Below are 14942 nucleotides of genomic sequence, written 5' to 3' on the forward strand. Positions count from 1 at the left end.
TTCTTCTTTTATCATTATTTACCTTTATACTCTCAATCCTAATACACCAAATAACCCACAATTACTAACAAACGAATAAGAAGGCTTAAACATGAATATAAATGAAGTTAGAAGACAGTTTTACCATTACGCTAGCTAATGATATTGATATCATATGTATAGATACATCTTATTCGAGCTCCTTGATTTATACTAAATATGTCAATAATGCTTACGACTCCACTCATATTACTTCTCTTCTTTATAGGGATCACATGAAATTGCCTTTCATTTTTAGGGTACATAGTCAAAAACATAAGTTGAAAAAGAAAAAAAAAATCCCCCTTTTGACAAAGTGAACTCTACTTTTTGTAAAGGTAAACATCCTAAGCTTTAAAAAAAATATCCCACTTATTCAACTAATAATAAATACTCATATTTTTGTAACTATATAAAAAAGAGTTAAAATGTAGAAAGAATATGAAATATGGAAAAAGCACTCTAAATTTCGAATAACAAAGATTAACATCTACATATCGTTACTCCATTCCATTTGAAAATGAACCTTCTATAATAGTTTTGAAATGATTAAGAAATGGAATTTTCTTTTTTAACAAAAGAAGAAGAGTCCTACGAAGAAAAAGGTGATGAGTAATGGCAGTGAATAAGCTGAAATTTGGTTAATTTATAGATTGGGTGACACCTAAAGTACTCATAATAATTATCCAACTTTTTCTTTTATTGGCAATTAAGCTTTTAATCAAATCCAACTTAATTACTCTTTCAACCATCACTACTCATCACTTTGCTTTTCAATTACGCTAAAGGAAAAAAAAAGTTATTAACCTTCCATAAAGAAAAAGGATGTAGGAATCAACTTCTCAATTAAAAAATATATACATATATTTAACCCCTCGTTTCTTCCTAACGTTGATGTGTAAAAATATTTGAAGATGAAACTACAAGAAATGATTGGACCCTAATATTATCTATACTAACGTAACAATACTTTAGTCCATAAAGTCATAACTTCAAGTATTTGTTGAAAGAAACAATAAAAAAATTTTACAAAAGCAACTTAGGTACGTACTATACTAAGTTTAGGTTGAACAGGATTGAGTCCTAATATTTGATGAGAAACGAACAAAAGCCTTGACTGGGAGAATGTGTAAAGAATAATGGAGAATCATAAAAGAGAAGAGAGATGTAAAATGATATGAGAAGTGAAGAGAAACAGGCTGGCTAATGGCTATGGCGAAGAAGATACAATGGGCCTACAATGTTTCATGACTAGCACGTTTGGTAATAAGCCCCACAACATAAAAGAATAAATTTAAATCTAGAAATCATTACAAAGCAAATAAAATTTTAAAAAAAGAAACTAAAACTATGTGATTCACAATCACAATGTCTCTTTACCGACACCAAACCAAAAAAATAATCTAACATTCTTCTTCTTCTTCTTCTCTTTCTCATACTGATTTCTTGTTTTGAAGCAAACCCCATCTCCAGAAATGGGTAAAACCGGAGCAAAATTGCCAAGTTTCTGCCTGAACCGGATACGGCCTCATGTTAGAGTCCCTATTCAATCCAAACCGGACTTTGTTTCGGTGAAAACCGGTCCGAGCAAGAAGATTGATGATTGTTTAGATGAGAAGAATGATCATGTTGGAGTTGATCAAAGTAATAAGGCAGTGATGGGAATTGGAAGGAAGATCATGATTGTTGTTGATTCCACCATTGAAGCTGAAGGAGCTCTTCATTGGGCTCTCTCTCATACTGTCCAAATTCAAGACAACATTCTTCTTCTCCATGTCACTAAACCTTCATCTAAAGGTCCAAATTCACCCACATTTTCTCTCTTTTCTTTCTTTCTTTTTTTTCTTTCTTTCACATCTTTGTTTAAATTTTTGTTTGAAATGTGGTGAATTTGTTGTCTACTCTTCAGAAACGACCTAAATTTGTTGTCAATTATAAACCACCTAGTGTCGATTCTGTTTCTTGTTTACTTTATAGGGGAAGGACCCAATAAGGAGACAGCACCAAGAGCATATGAATTGGTTCATTCAATGAGAACTTTATGCCAATTGAAGAGACCTGAGGTAATATTTTGATTCCAAGGTGGGAACCAAAGGTAGAAATTTGGGTCAGCTTTTGAAAATTTTTGTGTTTCTGTTAGGTGGAAACGGAAGTTGTGGTAGTGGAAGGAGGGAAGGAGAAGGGGGCAGTGATAGTGGAAGAAGCGAGGAAGAGAGAGGCGTCGTTGTTGGTATTGGGGCAGAAGAAAAGGTCGACGACATGGCGGCTTTTGATGGTGTGGGCAGGGCAGCGGTGGGGCGGTGGTGGTGGGAGCAGTGGGGGCGTGGTGGAGTATTGTATACAGAATGCGAGTTGTATGGCAATTGCAGTGAGAAGGAAGAGCAAGAAATTGGGAGGTTATTTGATCACTACAAAGCGACAAAAGGATTTCTGGCTTTTGGCTTAAAACTAAATTTACAAATTGAATTGTGGCTTTGATTGAATGTCAAATCTCTCTGTTTTCAGAGATGGGGATGATGTAAATAATGTAATTGAAAAATGGAGAGAATTGTGAATTGTGATTTAGATGGGGAAACTTGACTATCAACCCTTTGGGTCTAATTTATATTTGTTTGTTTTTGGTGTGGGTTTTTTTTTTCTTCAATTTAATTATTATTTTCTAATGGTTGAATGGACTTGATATTAATTATATCCAATGATATTAAGTTGTCAAAATAAGAATAGCAAACAAGGACGAATGTTCAATTAGTTAACCCACTAGGGGTATGTAGAGTGCCAATCATACAATATTAGACAATTTTTGCTATTTTATATTTGATCTTACACAAAGACATATAGCTAAACAATCATTGAACGATCATTTGATATATAACTAAACAATCATTTAATAAAAACTAAATGTTCATTCAAACTATGTTACACAAACGTTTAGTCTAGGTTACACCAACATTTAGCAGCATGTATTAAAACATAAGTCTTTGTTGAGAGAAATCTAGAGTATATGCTTGTTCATGACTCATGATAATAGAAAAATGGACGTCCACTGCCAGAACCATATAGAAAATGCCTTTTGGCCGAGTGAGAGAGTGTAATCTAAGTCGGATTTAAGAGAGGAAGGAACAAGAAAACGAACGAACAATCATATTATAAAGGAGGGAGAATTATGTTGCTTTACATGACAGAAAAACTTACCAACTTGCATGAAGCTCCCATTTCATTCCATACTTTGAAACTCAATCCCCATAAGAACTCACCCACACAGTGTCCTCATCATCACACAACATTCATAAAGGCAGAAAATCAACAACAACGAAAACAAACCCCCACATAATTACCAAAACTAATTAATTTATTATTATATTATCAGGAGCTTTAGTTTATTATAGAGATCTCATTTCTTCCGCAGGTCTCTGAAATACTTGGAAGGATCCTTCTCAAACTCATCTCTGTACATTTCCTCCCCATGTTTTCCCGGAGCCTTCATCGTTCTCCTGTCACCGGCAGTTTCAGAGTCCGCCGAGAACATGCTCGCCACACACCCAATGAAAGTCGCAAACCCCACCACTGCCCCCACGATCTTCGCCGCCTTCGACCCTCCGTTATCCGGCTCTCCGCTCATTTCAATCGCTCTCTGTTTCAATCTCTCTGTCTGATGTGTTTTGAGGGTAAAACAGAGAGATGGGTTTAAATAGATGGGTGATCGTCCTTGCCTCTGGGGTTCTCGAGACACGTTTCAAGATATCAGTGGTGATTGACTTGGGAGTCAAGAAGCATTTTGTGAGAGAATCAGAAAAGGAAAAAGAAAAAGGTGGATTTACAGAAATAGGCAATTGCATGGAAAAGCCTAACACAAGTTTGATCATCGAGAAATGTGACGTCCTATATTCATATAAGTTTATTAATGACCAAGAATTGACTATAATTAAATTCAAATCAACTTATCCTTTAGTGAATTTATTTATGTATTTACTTAAAGTGAATACTTTTTTGTGAAAATAAAGAAAATGATGAAGTGGTAGTGAAGGATGGCATAGTCCCCAAGAGGGGAACTCTCTTTTTCTTCCTTAATTGAATTGGAAATTGATATTAGATTTTGTCATTTCCAAAATTTCCATACCAATTTTCTTTATCTTTTTAATTCTAAACATTATTCCTTATATTAATTGTAATTTAATTTCTAAATTTATTATCAAAATACATCTCTAAACCACAAAAAAATGCATAATTTATTTTCTTAAATGTGTTTTAGGAGTTTTTTCATGTACTTTTAATCCATCTTAAATTAATTTAATCATATTATTTAAATTGATTAATCGTAGAAAAAAACTATTTGCAATTTGAGAGACCAAATTATTTTCTATATGAGTTACTCAACGTTCTTACGATTTACTTCAAGATTTCAATTTATAACTATAATTGAAAAATACGAAACTCGAAGAGGGGACGCGAAATAGTTCCTCATCATTGTATCACTTAAAAATTAACATAATGTTAATGAGGAAAATCAAAGTAAGCTATCAAATCAAAGGAGGATTTAACCCAAATATATATATATATATGTCATTTGAAAGAATTAAGTTGTAATGGTAATATACAATTCCCAAAAATCTCAAAAAATTATGCAAAAGAAAACGAACCATTTTTTTTATGTTCTCTATATAGCTTTAATTGAAAATTAAAACAAGTTTCCATTTCCCAATAATCCTACCATCTCTATGTATACAGTACAATCCTCCATTCTCCTGATCATCAAACTAAACCCTAATCTTCACATATCTATCCACAAATCTTGTTAATTAATTGACAGAAGACGTAGCAAGGAATGGATAATAATCCTACCATCTCTATATATACAGTACAATCCTCCATTCTCCTGATCATCAAACTAAACCCTAATCTTACATATCTATCCACAAATCTTGTTAATTAATTGACAGAAGAGGTAGCAAGGAATGGATAATAATATCGTGACAGCAATAATTGGAGGAGTGATGGGAGTTGCTTCACTCGTCGTGATGGTGACTTCTTTAATGTCTGGAAATCCGAAGATGATGAAAGCTCCCGGACAAGATGGGTACATCCCCAGGGCTGCTTTTGAGAAGAACCCTGCTGCTTATTTTGCAAACCTTCGTAGGCCTACTTAATCATCATTATTAATTATTCTAATTATATATGTAATGCATTGTTCCTATAATCTTCTTATCTCTCTACTTTTAATCCTATCTTATTATTAATATAAAATGTTTAATCTTATGAGCATCCACATCTTCTCAACTGAACCTTTACTAAACCCTAATTTTTATGGGTTAATTTGGATGTAACGAAGATAATGTTGATGTCTATAGAAAGGAAAATGTATATATAAACATGAAATTTAATACCTATGACAATGATCAATTCCAACCTTTTCTTTTTTAGTGTTATGTCTATATGACCTTTTCCTATAAGATAAATGAGACTGTCCAAAATTGTATAAAACCTAAATTTGTAAACTGCATCAAGCTAATTTTATGGGTTAATTTGGAATTTTATAGCATTGAAAGTTATTTAATTTGTCTTTTTTCTCAATTTTGTTGGGTTATATTTGTTTCTTGTTTTATATAGTTTGGGTATTAGAGGTGATATTTCCAAGACTAATAAAATTACAAAAGATTATGTAACCAATTCAATTTACATTTAATCAAAATTGGCAAGACTTCTTATTAAGGAATTTCCTCATAGGTTTTCTTAAATTGAAAATTTAACCAATTTATATTTAGAAATATTGTTAAAAATACAAAATATTTACGAGCTATTATAGATAACAACCATTTGATAGTCTGGATAGGATTTTAAAAATGTTTTTTTAAATTTAATTAAGAAAATCATAAAAATTAAAATGTCAAAAACTACCTTTAAGAAAAAAATATATATATACAATGCCTAAAGTACAAAGAGTAGAGTAGATTAATAAGCAAAGTCTTTGATGACTTAAGTGATGAGGTAAGCTTTTTGCATTTTTGATTTAATGAAATCATAATGATGTTATCAAATGCCATTTAATAAGTGATTTCTTTATATATGAAGATTCCAATGAGGCATTTCTAAATTATTCTCACTGTTAGTACTATATATAAATCCCCAAGGTAAATATTGAGAATTAAACTGAAAGAACAAAGAGAGGCAATAGTAATAATAATGAGGATAATGGATGTTCTAAGCAAATACATTATAATTCCAAGTCTTGTAGTTGGGTGTGTCATTTTGATGAGCAATATCATGAAGTTGGTGAGCAAGTTTTGGTGGACTCCCATGAGGATTCAAAGGATAATGAGGTCCCAAGGGATTAATGGCCCTTCTTACAAATTCATACAAGGCAACATGAGAGATATGTACACCAAAAGAATGCAAGCCATGGCTACTCCTATGGAGCTCTCTCACAATATACTCCCTAGAGTTATTCCTCATGTTCATTCCTGGCTCAATGATTACGGTATATGTGTCAAAATCTCTCTAGCTATTATGCTTTTAATCAAGTTTTTTCATAATGAAAAGTGGGTTTTGTGGAAATTAAACAGGGAGGAGCTTCTTGCAGTGGTATGGGATTGAAGCACAATTAATCATTACAGACCCAGAAATGATCAAGGAAGTGTTGAACGATAAACAAAAGAATTACCCAAAAGCAAAACTTGGAAGGGATTTACTTAGAATTTTTGGAGATGGACTTGTCACTTCTGAGGGTCAAAGATGGGCAAAGTCTAGAAAAATTGCCAATTTTGCTTTCCATGGAGACAGTCTCAAAGTAATTAATTAACTAATCAGTAATATGTAATTCATATCATGTTAATAATTAATAATTTTTCTTTTTCTTCTGTTTTTCAAATTAATTAAGAACATGATTCCAACCATGATTGAGTGTGGTGAGAAGATGATTGAAGGGTGGAAGAATCATGAAGGCAAAGAATTGGATGTGTACAAAGAATTGAAAGTTTACACTTTGGATGTTATTTCTCGTACTGCTTTTGGGAGTAGCTACCAGCAAGGATTGAATATTTTTCACATGTTACAACAGCTTACTGATTTGTCTATCAGAAATGGATACAAAATTAAGCTTCCTATAATCAGGTATTCATAATAACCCCCCAACTCCAAACGAGTCATCGAAATCATGATGATATCAAAATGTTTGTAAGAACTGTAACGATCACTAGTTCTTTTTTTGTGAAACGGTGTGGTTGTTTTGCAGTAAGATATTGAGATCGAAAGACGACGTAGAAGGAGAGCGACTGGAGAAGAGAATGAAAGAATGTTTCACTGAGATAATAAGAGGAAGAGAAGATAGATCAAAGAATGGAGGAGGGGAAGGGTATGGGAATGATTTTCTAGGAATGTTAGTGAAGGCAAAAAATGAAGGTGAAAAATCAGAGAGGATAACAATGGATGTGATAGTGGCAGAATGCAAAACGTTTTACTTTGCTGGACATGAAACAACAAATGTTTTGATAGCTTGGATTATGTTTCTTCTTGCCCTTCATAAACAATGGCAAGAACAAGCTAGAGATGAAGTGTTTAGGATTTTTGGACACAGCAGCAATCCAACGTATGAAGCCCTTTCTAAATTAAAAATAGTAAGATTTTGACATATCATTCTTTAATTTTAACATCAATACTTAATTACCATTTGTTAATATAACCTTTCTTATACAGATGACAATGATCATCAACGAAACTTTGAGGTTGTATCCCCCGGCAATGACCGTATCACGCCAAGTGGTGGAGAAGGAAGTAAAGTTGGGGAGCCTCGTTCTTCCGACGTCTCTGCAGCTGATGATACCAACCATCGCAGTCCATCACGACAAAGAATTTTGGGGGGAAGATGTACATGAGTTCAAACCAGAAAGATTTGCAGAAGGGGTCTCCAAAACGATCGAAGGAAACTCAGCTGGGTATCTTCCATTTGGGTTAGGTCCTCGAAATTGTGTGGGGATGAACTTTGCCATCAATGAGGCCAAAATTGCTATGTCAATGATTCTACAAAAGTACTCATTTACCCTCTCCCCTGCCTACGCTCACACGCCCGTCCAGTTTCTCACTACTTGCCCCCAACAGGGACTTCAAGTCATTCTTCGTTCGATATCAAATTAGAATAAAGAAAAAAACAAAAACGTAAATTTGTTTGATGTAAGAATAGATTGTTTTAACTTTAACACCGAAAAGGTATTGTAAGTTATTGAGCTCTGCATTATTGAGCTTTGAAGTATGAATGAAGGCAGGCGAATACGTTGACTTCCTCTGATTTTTCCCCTTTATCTTCATCCTCCCACTCCCTCCCTCCATCCCTTCGTTCCTGCTATTTTAACCTCTGGCGCCGTAATCATTTTCCTCCGCTCTCTAGTTTAATTGGGACCAAACCTCAGGTTTGTGTTTTTCTCTTTCAAACTTTTTGTTAATCAAAAAAGAGAAAAAGTACTTCAGAGTATCAAACTGAATCAAAGCAACCTAACTTTCAATTTTCAATCTTAATAATTACAAATGGAAGTTTCTCAGAAACCGATTGTCTTTCAATTGCAATATCAGATGCCATCTTGAAGCAATTAGAAGAAAAAGTGAGATGTGATGGAGTGTACGATCATCAATTACATTTCAATATTTCTATCTGGGTGTCTTCTTTTTGGGGTCTTCAAGCTCTTTGTCAAACTATGGTGGACTCCCATGAGGATTCAGAGGTTCATGAGGTCACAGGGGATTCAAGGTCCTTCTTTTAAGTTCATCCAAGGCAATACCAGAGATGTTTACATCAAAAGAATGCAGGCCATGGCTACACCCATGGACCTTTCCCATAACATTCTCCACAGAGTTATGCCTTGTGTTCACTCTTGGCTCAACCTTTACGGTACAAAAATCATCTTGAACTTTCAATTGTTGTGTTGGGACAGCCTTGAATCCGTTATCTGAAACTTTGAATGTAAATGACCAACCAAATGAGATTTATGTTATTTACGACTGTGGATTCAAGGCTTAGAGATGTGTCATATATAAACCTTTTAATCTTACTTGCCATTTTTGCAGTCTATATTATTTGATAGTTTAACACACTGATAGTGAAGTATGTAAATCTGTGTTGATCTTTTCTCACTTTCTTTGCTTGGTTTGTCAATTTAATAACATTTTCCTTTTCGTTAACGACTGAGTCTGGTTTCTAAACTTTTAGAGCTGTGCTTTTAGGAATAGATTCTTGAATTTTAAATAGTATTGTAATAGGTCTCTTAACCATTGCTTTTGAGTATAATATCTTGCAAACGAATGGTTATTACTTATTAAATACGAAATTGAGACTTAGACTTGATTGTTGTCTAAATCTATTAAAAAATGTTAAAGGGGTCTATTAAACTCAACTTTGAAAGTTAATGAATTAACTTATAATTAAACAGCTTCTTTTTCAATTGGATGTCTGTTTTTATCGGTGCGAGTGCTTGGAATTGTCAAACAGGGAGGAACTATCTTCAGTGGTCTGGAGTTGATGCTCAGTTAATGATTACAGACCCAGAGATGATCAAGGAGGTGCTCCATGATCGACAAAAGAGCTTCCCAAAAGCAAAACTCAAAGGCCACATTCATAGAATTTTTGGAAATGGACTTGCCACAGCAGAGGGTCAAAGATGGGCCAACTCCAGGAGAATAGCTAACTTTGCTTTCCATGGAGACAGTCTCAAAGTAATTAACTTCATACTTGATTTTAGTTTTGTCGAGATTTGATTGAACTGTTTGAGATTATTGCGAGTGTACTGCAGAACATGATCCCAACCATGATTGAGTGTGGTGAGAAGATGATTGAAGGGTGGAAGAATTATGAAGGCAAAGAATTGGATGCGTTCAAAGAATTCAAAGTATTCACTTTGGATGTCATTTCTCATACTGCTTTTGGGAGTAGTTACCAACAAGGAAAGAAAATCTTCCACATGCTACGAGAGCTTTGCGAGCTATCAATCAGAAATGGATACAAAATTAGGCTACCTATAATCAGGTAATTTAGCCTTGTTCAATAGTTGAAAATTGAACTTATAAACATTACTCTCAAGACTTGGAATTCAAATGTTTTAGTTCTATCAAATGGGGGGCTTACTTTTGTTTGTTGAGTTCCTAAATTACTTGATGAAAGTTGATGTTATGTTAATAGAAATGAAACTATTTGTTGGAATATTTTGATTTTGTTATCTGGTACTCCAAATGATCAAGAACGGGGTCTCGCTAATTATAAAACTACTTTCACTTTGCTCGTGGACATAGCCAGCATACTGTTAGTAAAACATTTTTTGTGTCGTTTTTTTTACTGTTGATGCTTTTTGCTTGTGTCTTAACTCTAGTTTTGATTTGTTTGCAGTAAAATTTTGAAATCAAAAGATGATTATGAAGGAGAAAGGCTTGGAAAGAGACTTAAAGATTGCTTCATGGAAATCATAAAAGAGAGAGAAGAGAAGTTGAGGAATGGTGAAGCAAATGATTATGGGAATGACTTTCTGGGATTATTAATAAAGGCGAAGAACGACCCTGAAACATCACAATGCATTTCTATGGAAGACATTGTTGATGAATGCAAAACATTTTACTTTGCTGGACATGAGACCACCAATGTTTTGTTGGCTTGGACTATGCTTCTTTTGGCTTTGCATAAAGAATGGCAAGAAAAAGCAAGAAATGAAGTGTTGGATGTATTTGGACACAACAACCCAACTTTGGAAGGCCTTCCAAAACTAAAAACAGTAAGAATTATGACGTATAGATGAATATGGAAACTAGGATCTCCTGATCTATTATCATGTAAATACTTATACAAACTGTGTGTTTGCTTTTACTATGGACAGATGGCGATGATCATCAATGAATGTCTGAGGCTATATCCACCGGCAATGCCAGTAGCACGGCGAGTAGAGAAGGAAGTGAGACTAGGAAACCTGGTGGTTCCTACAGCGACTATGCTGACAATTCCTACAGTAGCAGTTCATCATGACACAACGTTTTGGGGGGAGGACGCACATGAATTCAAACCAGAAAGATTTTCAGAAGGGGTGGGGAAAGCCACCGAAAACAACTCGGCTGCGTATATCCCGTTCGGATTGGGGCCTCGAAACTGTGTGGGGATGAACTTTGCAATGAACGAAGCCAAAATTGCAATGTCAATGATTCTACAGAGATACTCCTTCAGGCTATCGCCGGCCTATGCACACATGCCGGCGCAGTTGTTAACCATTAGCCCCCAGAATGGAGTTCAAGTGATACTAAATTCAATAGCAGATTAAAAAGATTGAAATGAACACTGTTTGGGTGTTAATAAGATACATGTATGTATGGTTGGTACTCTAAATTTGAACAAATATATGGCAAAACTACATTATTATTATTATTATTATTATTACTACGATTGGTTCGGTCTTTCTCCCTTGCAATTGTTTGAGCAAAAGAAATCAAGTAAACGGTCTTTAGTGACAATAGTTAACAACAAGGAGAACACTAAATAGAGACGACACACACCATTGTTAACCCGGTTTGATGACACATCATTCTTGACCTATGATCATATATCTTATTACTTCGAAAATATTCAATCATAATCAACATGTTATGACTTTAATTAACCAGAAAGATATTAAATTACAAGCTATTGATACAACACGAAACTCTTAACCAGCAGAACTTCGATCAAGATAACACAACGTCATTTTCTTAAGACAACTGCAAAGTAAAGTAATTGCTTTTCGCACTTTTTTTTTCCTTTTCGACACACTCACATTATGAGTATGAAATAAACTTATATAGAAAATTCCAACACCCAATCTTTAAAAGAAAGGAAACAGAATAATATCACAAATAAAGTAATATCCAAAATCGAAGAATATTCATTTTGAAAATCATTCTTTCGTCATTCTCTTTTTGCCACGACAGAAGATCTAAGAAAAGAGCTTGACATGCAGTCCTACAAATTTTCCAAAGAAAATTAGAAAAAGTATTGAACATGTGTTAATGCATAAGTTAGTGAGCCGCATAGTTTGAAATTAAACTTGCAAATTACTCAAAATAAAAATGAGAAGAAATTATACTTGCACAACAAGCAAAGTAATCTCACAAATTTTTATAGATTATTTATTTTGGTAATTATTCTTTTCTATAGATTATAAATGCAGACCATGGTGCAAAAAATGTCAAACATCCAAACATTCAAATAAAAGTTTAAACATTCAAACATTCAAATAAACCTTAATTGTAGTCATTTATTGTTGATTTTAAAAAACATATAATTTTTGTTTTCCATTGGCATTTTTTACTCTTAAGTTTTGAAAACATAGTCATTTCTTCATGTTATTATTATTTAACTAAATTTGGTAAAATTTAATTTCCAACGACTAAATTAAAATAAGATTTAAGTAATGGAGACCCAAATTTAAAAAAAAAAAAAAAAACTTAAAAGATTAAAAAAGAAGAAATTAAGAAAAAAAAAGTCAACATATTACTTTGGAATTAAGTTATTCATAGGAATGTGAAATTGAATTTTCAATGTTTCTGCTTTGCCATTGTTGACCACTGCTCGCCACGTGGCAACCACAAAATAATTTGCTTAAGAAAAAATAAACATTAAAACCCTGTTTTTAAGGAACATAAACACAAATGAACTGAATCACAAAGAGAATAAAAGATCAAGGAAGAAACAACTAACGAAGTCCATCAATGGATATTACTATGAACTACTACAGTTCAATATTGATATTTGGGGTTATCCTTTTTGGAAGTGTCATCTTCAAGCTTTTAGGAAGGCTATGGTGGAATCCTATGAAGATTCAACGGTTGATGAGAGCGCAAGGGGTCCAAGGCCCATCATACAATTTCATACATGGCAACACCAAAGAGATGTACTCAAAAAGAATCAAGGCTATGGCTAAACCAATGCAACTCTCTCACCGTATACTTCCTAGGGTTCTTCCTCATATTCTCTCTTGGCTCAACCAATATGGTATATATATATATATAACACAGCTCGTTTGGATTATGATATAAACTGCAATCAGTTACTAATTGATTATTTGGTGGTGTGGAAAAACAGGAAGGAACTATGTTCAATGGTTTGGGGCAGAGGCTCATTTAGTCATAACAGAGCCAGAGCTGATCAAGGAAGTGCTCAACAACCAACACAAAAGCTTCCCAAAGGCAAAACTTCAAGGCCACATTCATAAAATTTTTGGAAATGGACTTGCCACAGCAGAGGGTCAAAAATGGGTCAACTCTAGAAAACTTGCTCATTTTGCTTTTCATGGAGATAACCTCAAAGTAAATTTACCCCTGAGTATAATTTTGATATTTACTCATCAATTTTAAAATAATTGAAAGAAGAAGAAAAAGCCCTCATTGTTTTACAATTTTGCAGAACATGATCCCATCAATGGTTCAATGTGCTGAGACAATGGTTGAAGAATGGGCACATCATGAAGACAAAGAGATTGATGTGTTCAAACATTTTAAGGTTTATACTTTGGATGTCATTTCACATACTGCTTTTGGAAGTAGTTATGAACAAGGAAGAAATGTATTCCAAATGCTGCAGAGGCTTTGTGAGTTATCCATTACAAATAGATATAAAGTTAGACTTCCTGTGATCAGGTACTTTTAAGATTGTCTCTTCGCCTTTTGATAATAATTTTGCTTTTTTTGTTGTTGCAGTATTTAATATTATGTAGCATTAATTCTTTCCCTAAATGTTTGTGTGTTTTGAGGACGCAGTAAGATATTGAAATCAAAAGATGATATTGAAGGGCAGAGTCTTGAAAAGAAGATGAAAGATTGCTTCGTGGAAATCATAAAAGCAAGAGAAGAGAAGTTGAATAATGATGAAGCAAATGATTATGGGAATGACTTTTTAGGATTGTTAGTGAAGGCCAAAAATGATCCTCAAGATTCACAAAGGATCAGTTTGGAAGATGTTGTTGATGAATGCAAGACCTTTTACTTTGCTGGGCATGAGACCACCAATGTTTTGTTGGCTTGGACTATGTTTCTTTTGGCTTTGCATAAAGAATGGCAAGAAAAAGCTAGAAACGAAGTGTTCGACGTATTTGGACACAGCAACCCGACTTTTGAAGCCCTTCCAAAACTAAAAACGGTAATTATAAATTATAATAACAAAACATAAGGTAGTGTTTATATAATCTTAATTGTTCAAAAACTAAATTGGTTATCAAACCGAAACATTGTTACTGTTTGTGCAGATGGGTATGATCATCCATGAAAGTCTAAGGCTATACCCTCCGGCGATGACATTATTAAGAAAAGTTGAGAAGGAGACAAGATTGGGGAGGCTAGTTCTTCCGAGAGGAGTGCAGGTAGTGATACCGACGGCAGCAATTCATCACGACGAAGAGTTATGGGGGAGAAGCGTAGATGATTTCAAGCCAGAAAGATTTTCGGAAGGGATAGCAAAGGCAACCGAAAGAAACCCAGGTGGCGGTACGTATCTCCCCTTTGGATTAGGGCCTCGAAGCTGCGTTGGGATGAACTTTGCATTGAACGAAGCCAAAATAGCAATCTCCATGATTCTTCAACGATTCTCCTTCACTCTCTCCCCTGCCTATGCTCATTCCCCTGCTATGTTGCTTACAATTGCTCCTCAGCATGGACTTCAACTCATTCTTCATCCACTTTCCACACATCAATAAAGCACTTCCATGATGTGATTCTCAATCCACTTGAAGAGGGACGTTTGGAACGTTGAGTTGCTATTAAGTCTTATTGGAACGTGTTTAGTCTTTAAATTCAATCATTTATATTTGTTTCAACGCAGAGTTTTGAAATTTATAAGGTAATATAAATTAGACTTGTTATTCAAATTTGATTTCAAAGAACATGAATTTAACTTAGATAAACCAAGTGTTAATGGTCTTTAGATATAGTCGATCTCAAGC

General features: G+C 34.2%; 4 protein-coding genes across 5 annotated transcripts; all 4 read left to right on the forward strand.

Moving 5' to 3' along the window:
- The first annotated feature begins 1212 nt into the window (after nucleotides 1–1212).
- On the forward strand, nucleotides 1213–2681 carry LOC101211142 (universal stress protein PHOS32). The gene is made up of 3 exons (XM_004135095.3): nucleotides 1213–1815; nucleotides 1996–2081; nucleotides 2159–2681. Exons 1-3 carry the CDS (start codon nucleotides 1494–1496, stop codon nucleotides 2462–2464), a joined length of 714 nt encoding a protein of 237 aa, XP_004135143.2. The 5' UTR covers nucleotides 1213–1493; the 3' UTR covers nucleotides 2465–2681.
- Nucleotides 2682–5975: 3294 nt separating this feature from the next.
- Nucleotides 5976–8173, forward strand: LOC101219621 (cytochrome P450 CYP749A22). The gene is made up of 5 exons (XM_031886386.1): nucleotides 5976–6490; nucleotides 6576–6799; nucleotides 6890–7122; nucleotides 7244–7625; nucleotides 7705–8173. Exons 1-5 carry the CDS (start codon nucleotides 6196–6198, stop codon nucleotides 8140–8142), a joined length of 1572 nt encoding a protein of 523 aa, XP_031742246.1. The 5' UTR covers nucleotides 5976–6195; the 3' UTR covers nucleotides 8143–8173.
- A 39-nt stretch (nucleotides 8174–8212) lies between these two features.
- On the forward strand, nucleotides 8213–11427 carry LOC101219383 (cytochrome P450 CYP749A22). Of its 2 annotated transcripts, none has more exons than XM_004135382.3 (6): nucleotides 8213–8414; nucleotides 8575–8890; nucleotides 9488–9711; nucleotides 9789–10021; nucleotides 10379–10757; nucleotides 10860–11427. In XM_004135382.3, exons 2-6 carry the CDS (start codon nucleotides 8614–8616, stop codon nucleotides 11292–11294), a joined length of 1548 nt encoding a protein of 515 aa, XP_004135430.2. In that variant the 5' UTR covers nucleotides 8213–8414; nucleotides 8575–8613; the 3' UTR covers nucleotides 11295–11427. The 2 variants fall into 2 exon arrangements, with proteins under 2 accessions (XP_004135430.2, XP_031742247.1); XM_031886387.1 differs by having other exon boundaries at nucleotides 9539–9711.
- A 1247-nt stretch (nucleotides 11428–12674) lies between these two features.
- LOC101219145 (cytochrome P450 CYP749A22) lies at nucleotides 12675–14927 on the forward strand. The gene is made up of 5 exons (XM_004135381.3): nucleotides 12675–13000; nucleotides 13091–13314; nucleotides 13412–13644; nucleotides 13765–14143; nucleotides 14250–14927. Exons 1-5 carry the CDS (start codon nucleotides 12718–12720, stop codon nucleotides 14694–14696), a joined length of 1566 nt encoding a protein of 521 aa, XP_004135429.2. The 5' UTR covers nucleotides 12675–12717; the 3' UTR covers nucleotides 14697–14927.
- Nucleotides 14928–14942: the final 15 nt, after the last annotated feature.

This window comes from Cucumis sativus, chromosome 5 (genome assembly GCF_000004075.3).
Source record: "Cucumis sativus cultivar 9930 chromosome 5, Cucumber_9930_V3, whole genome shotgun sequence".
Classification (NCBI taxonomy): Eukaryota; Viridiplantae; Streptophyta; class Magnoliopsida; order Cucurbitales; family Cucurbitaceae; genus Cucumis; species Cucumis sativus.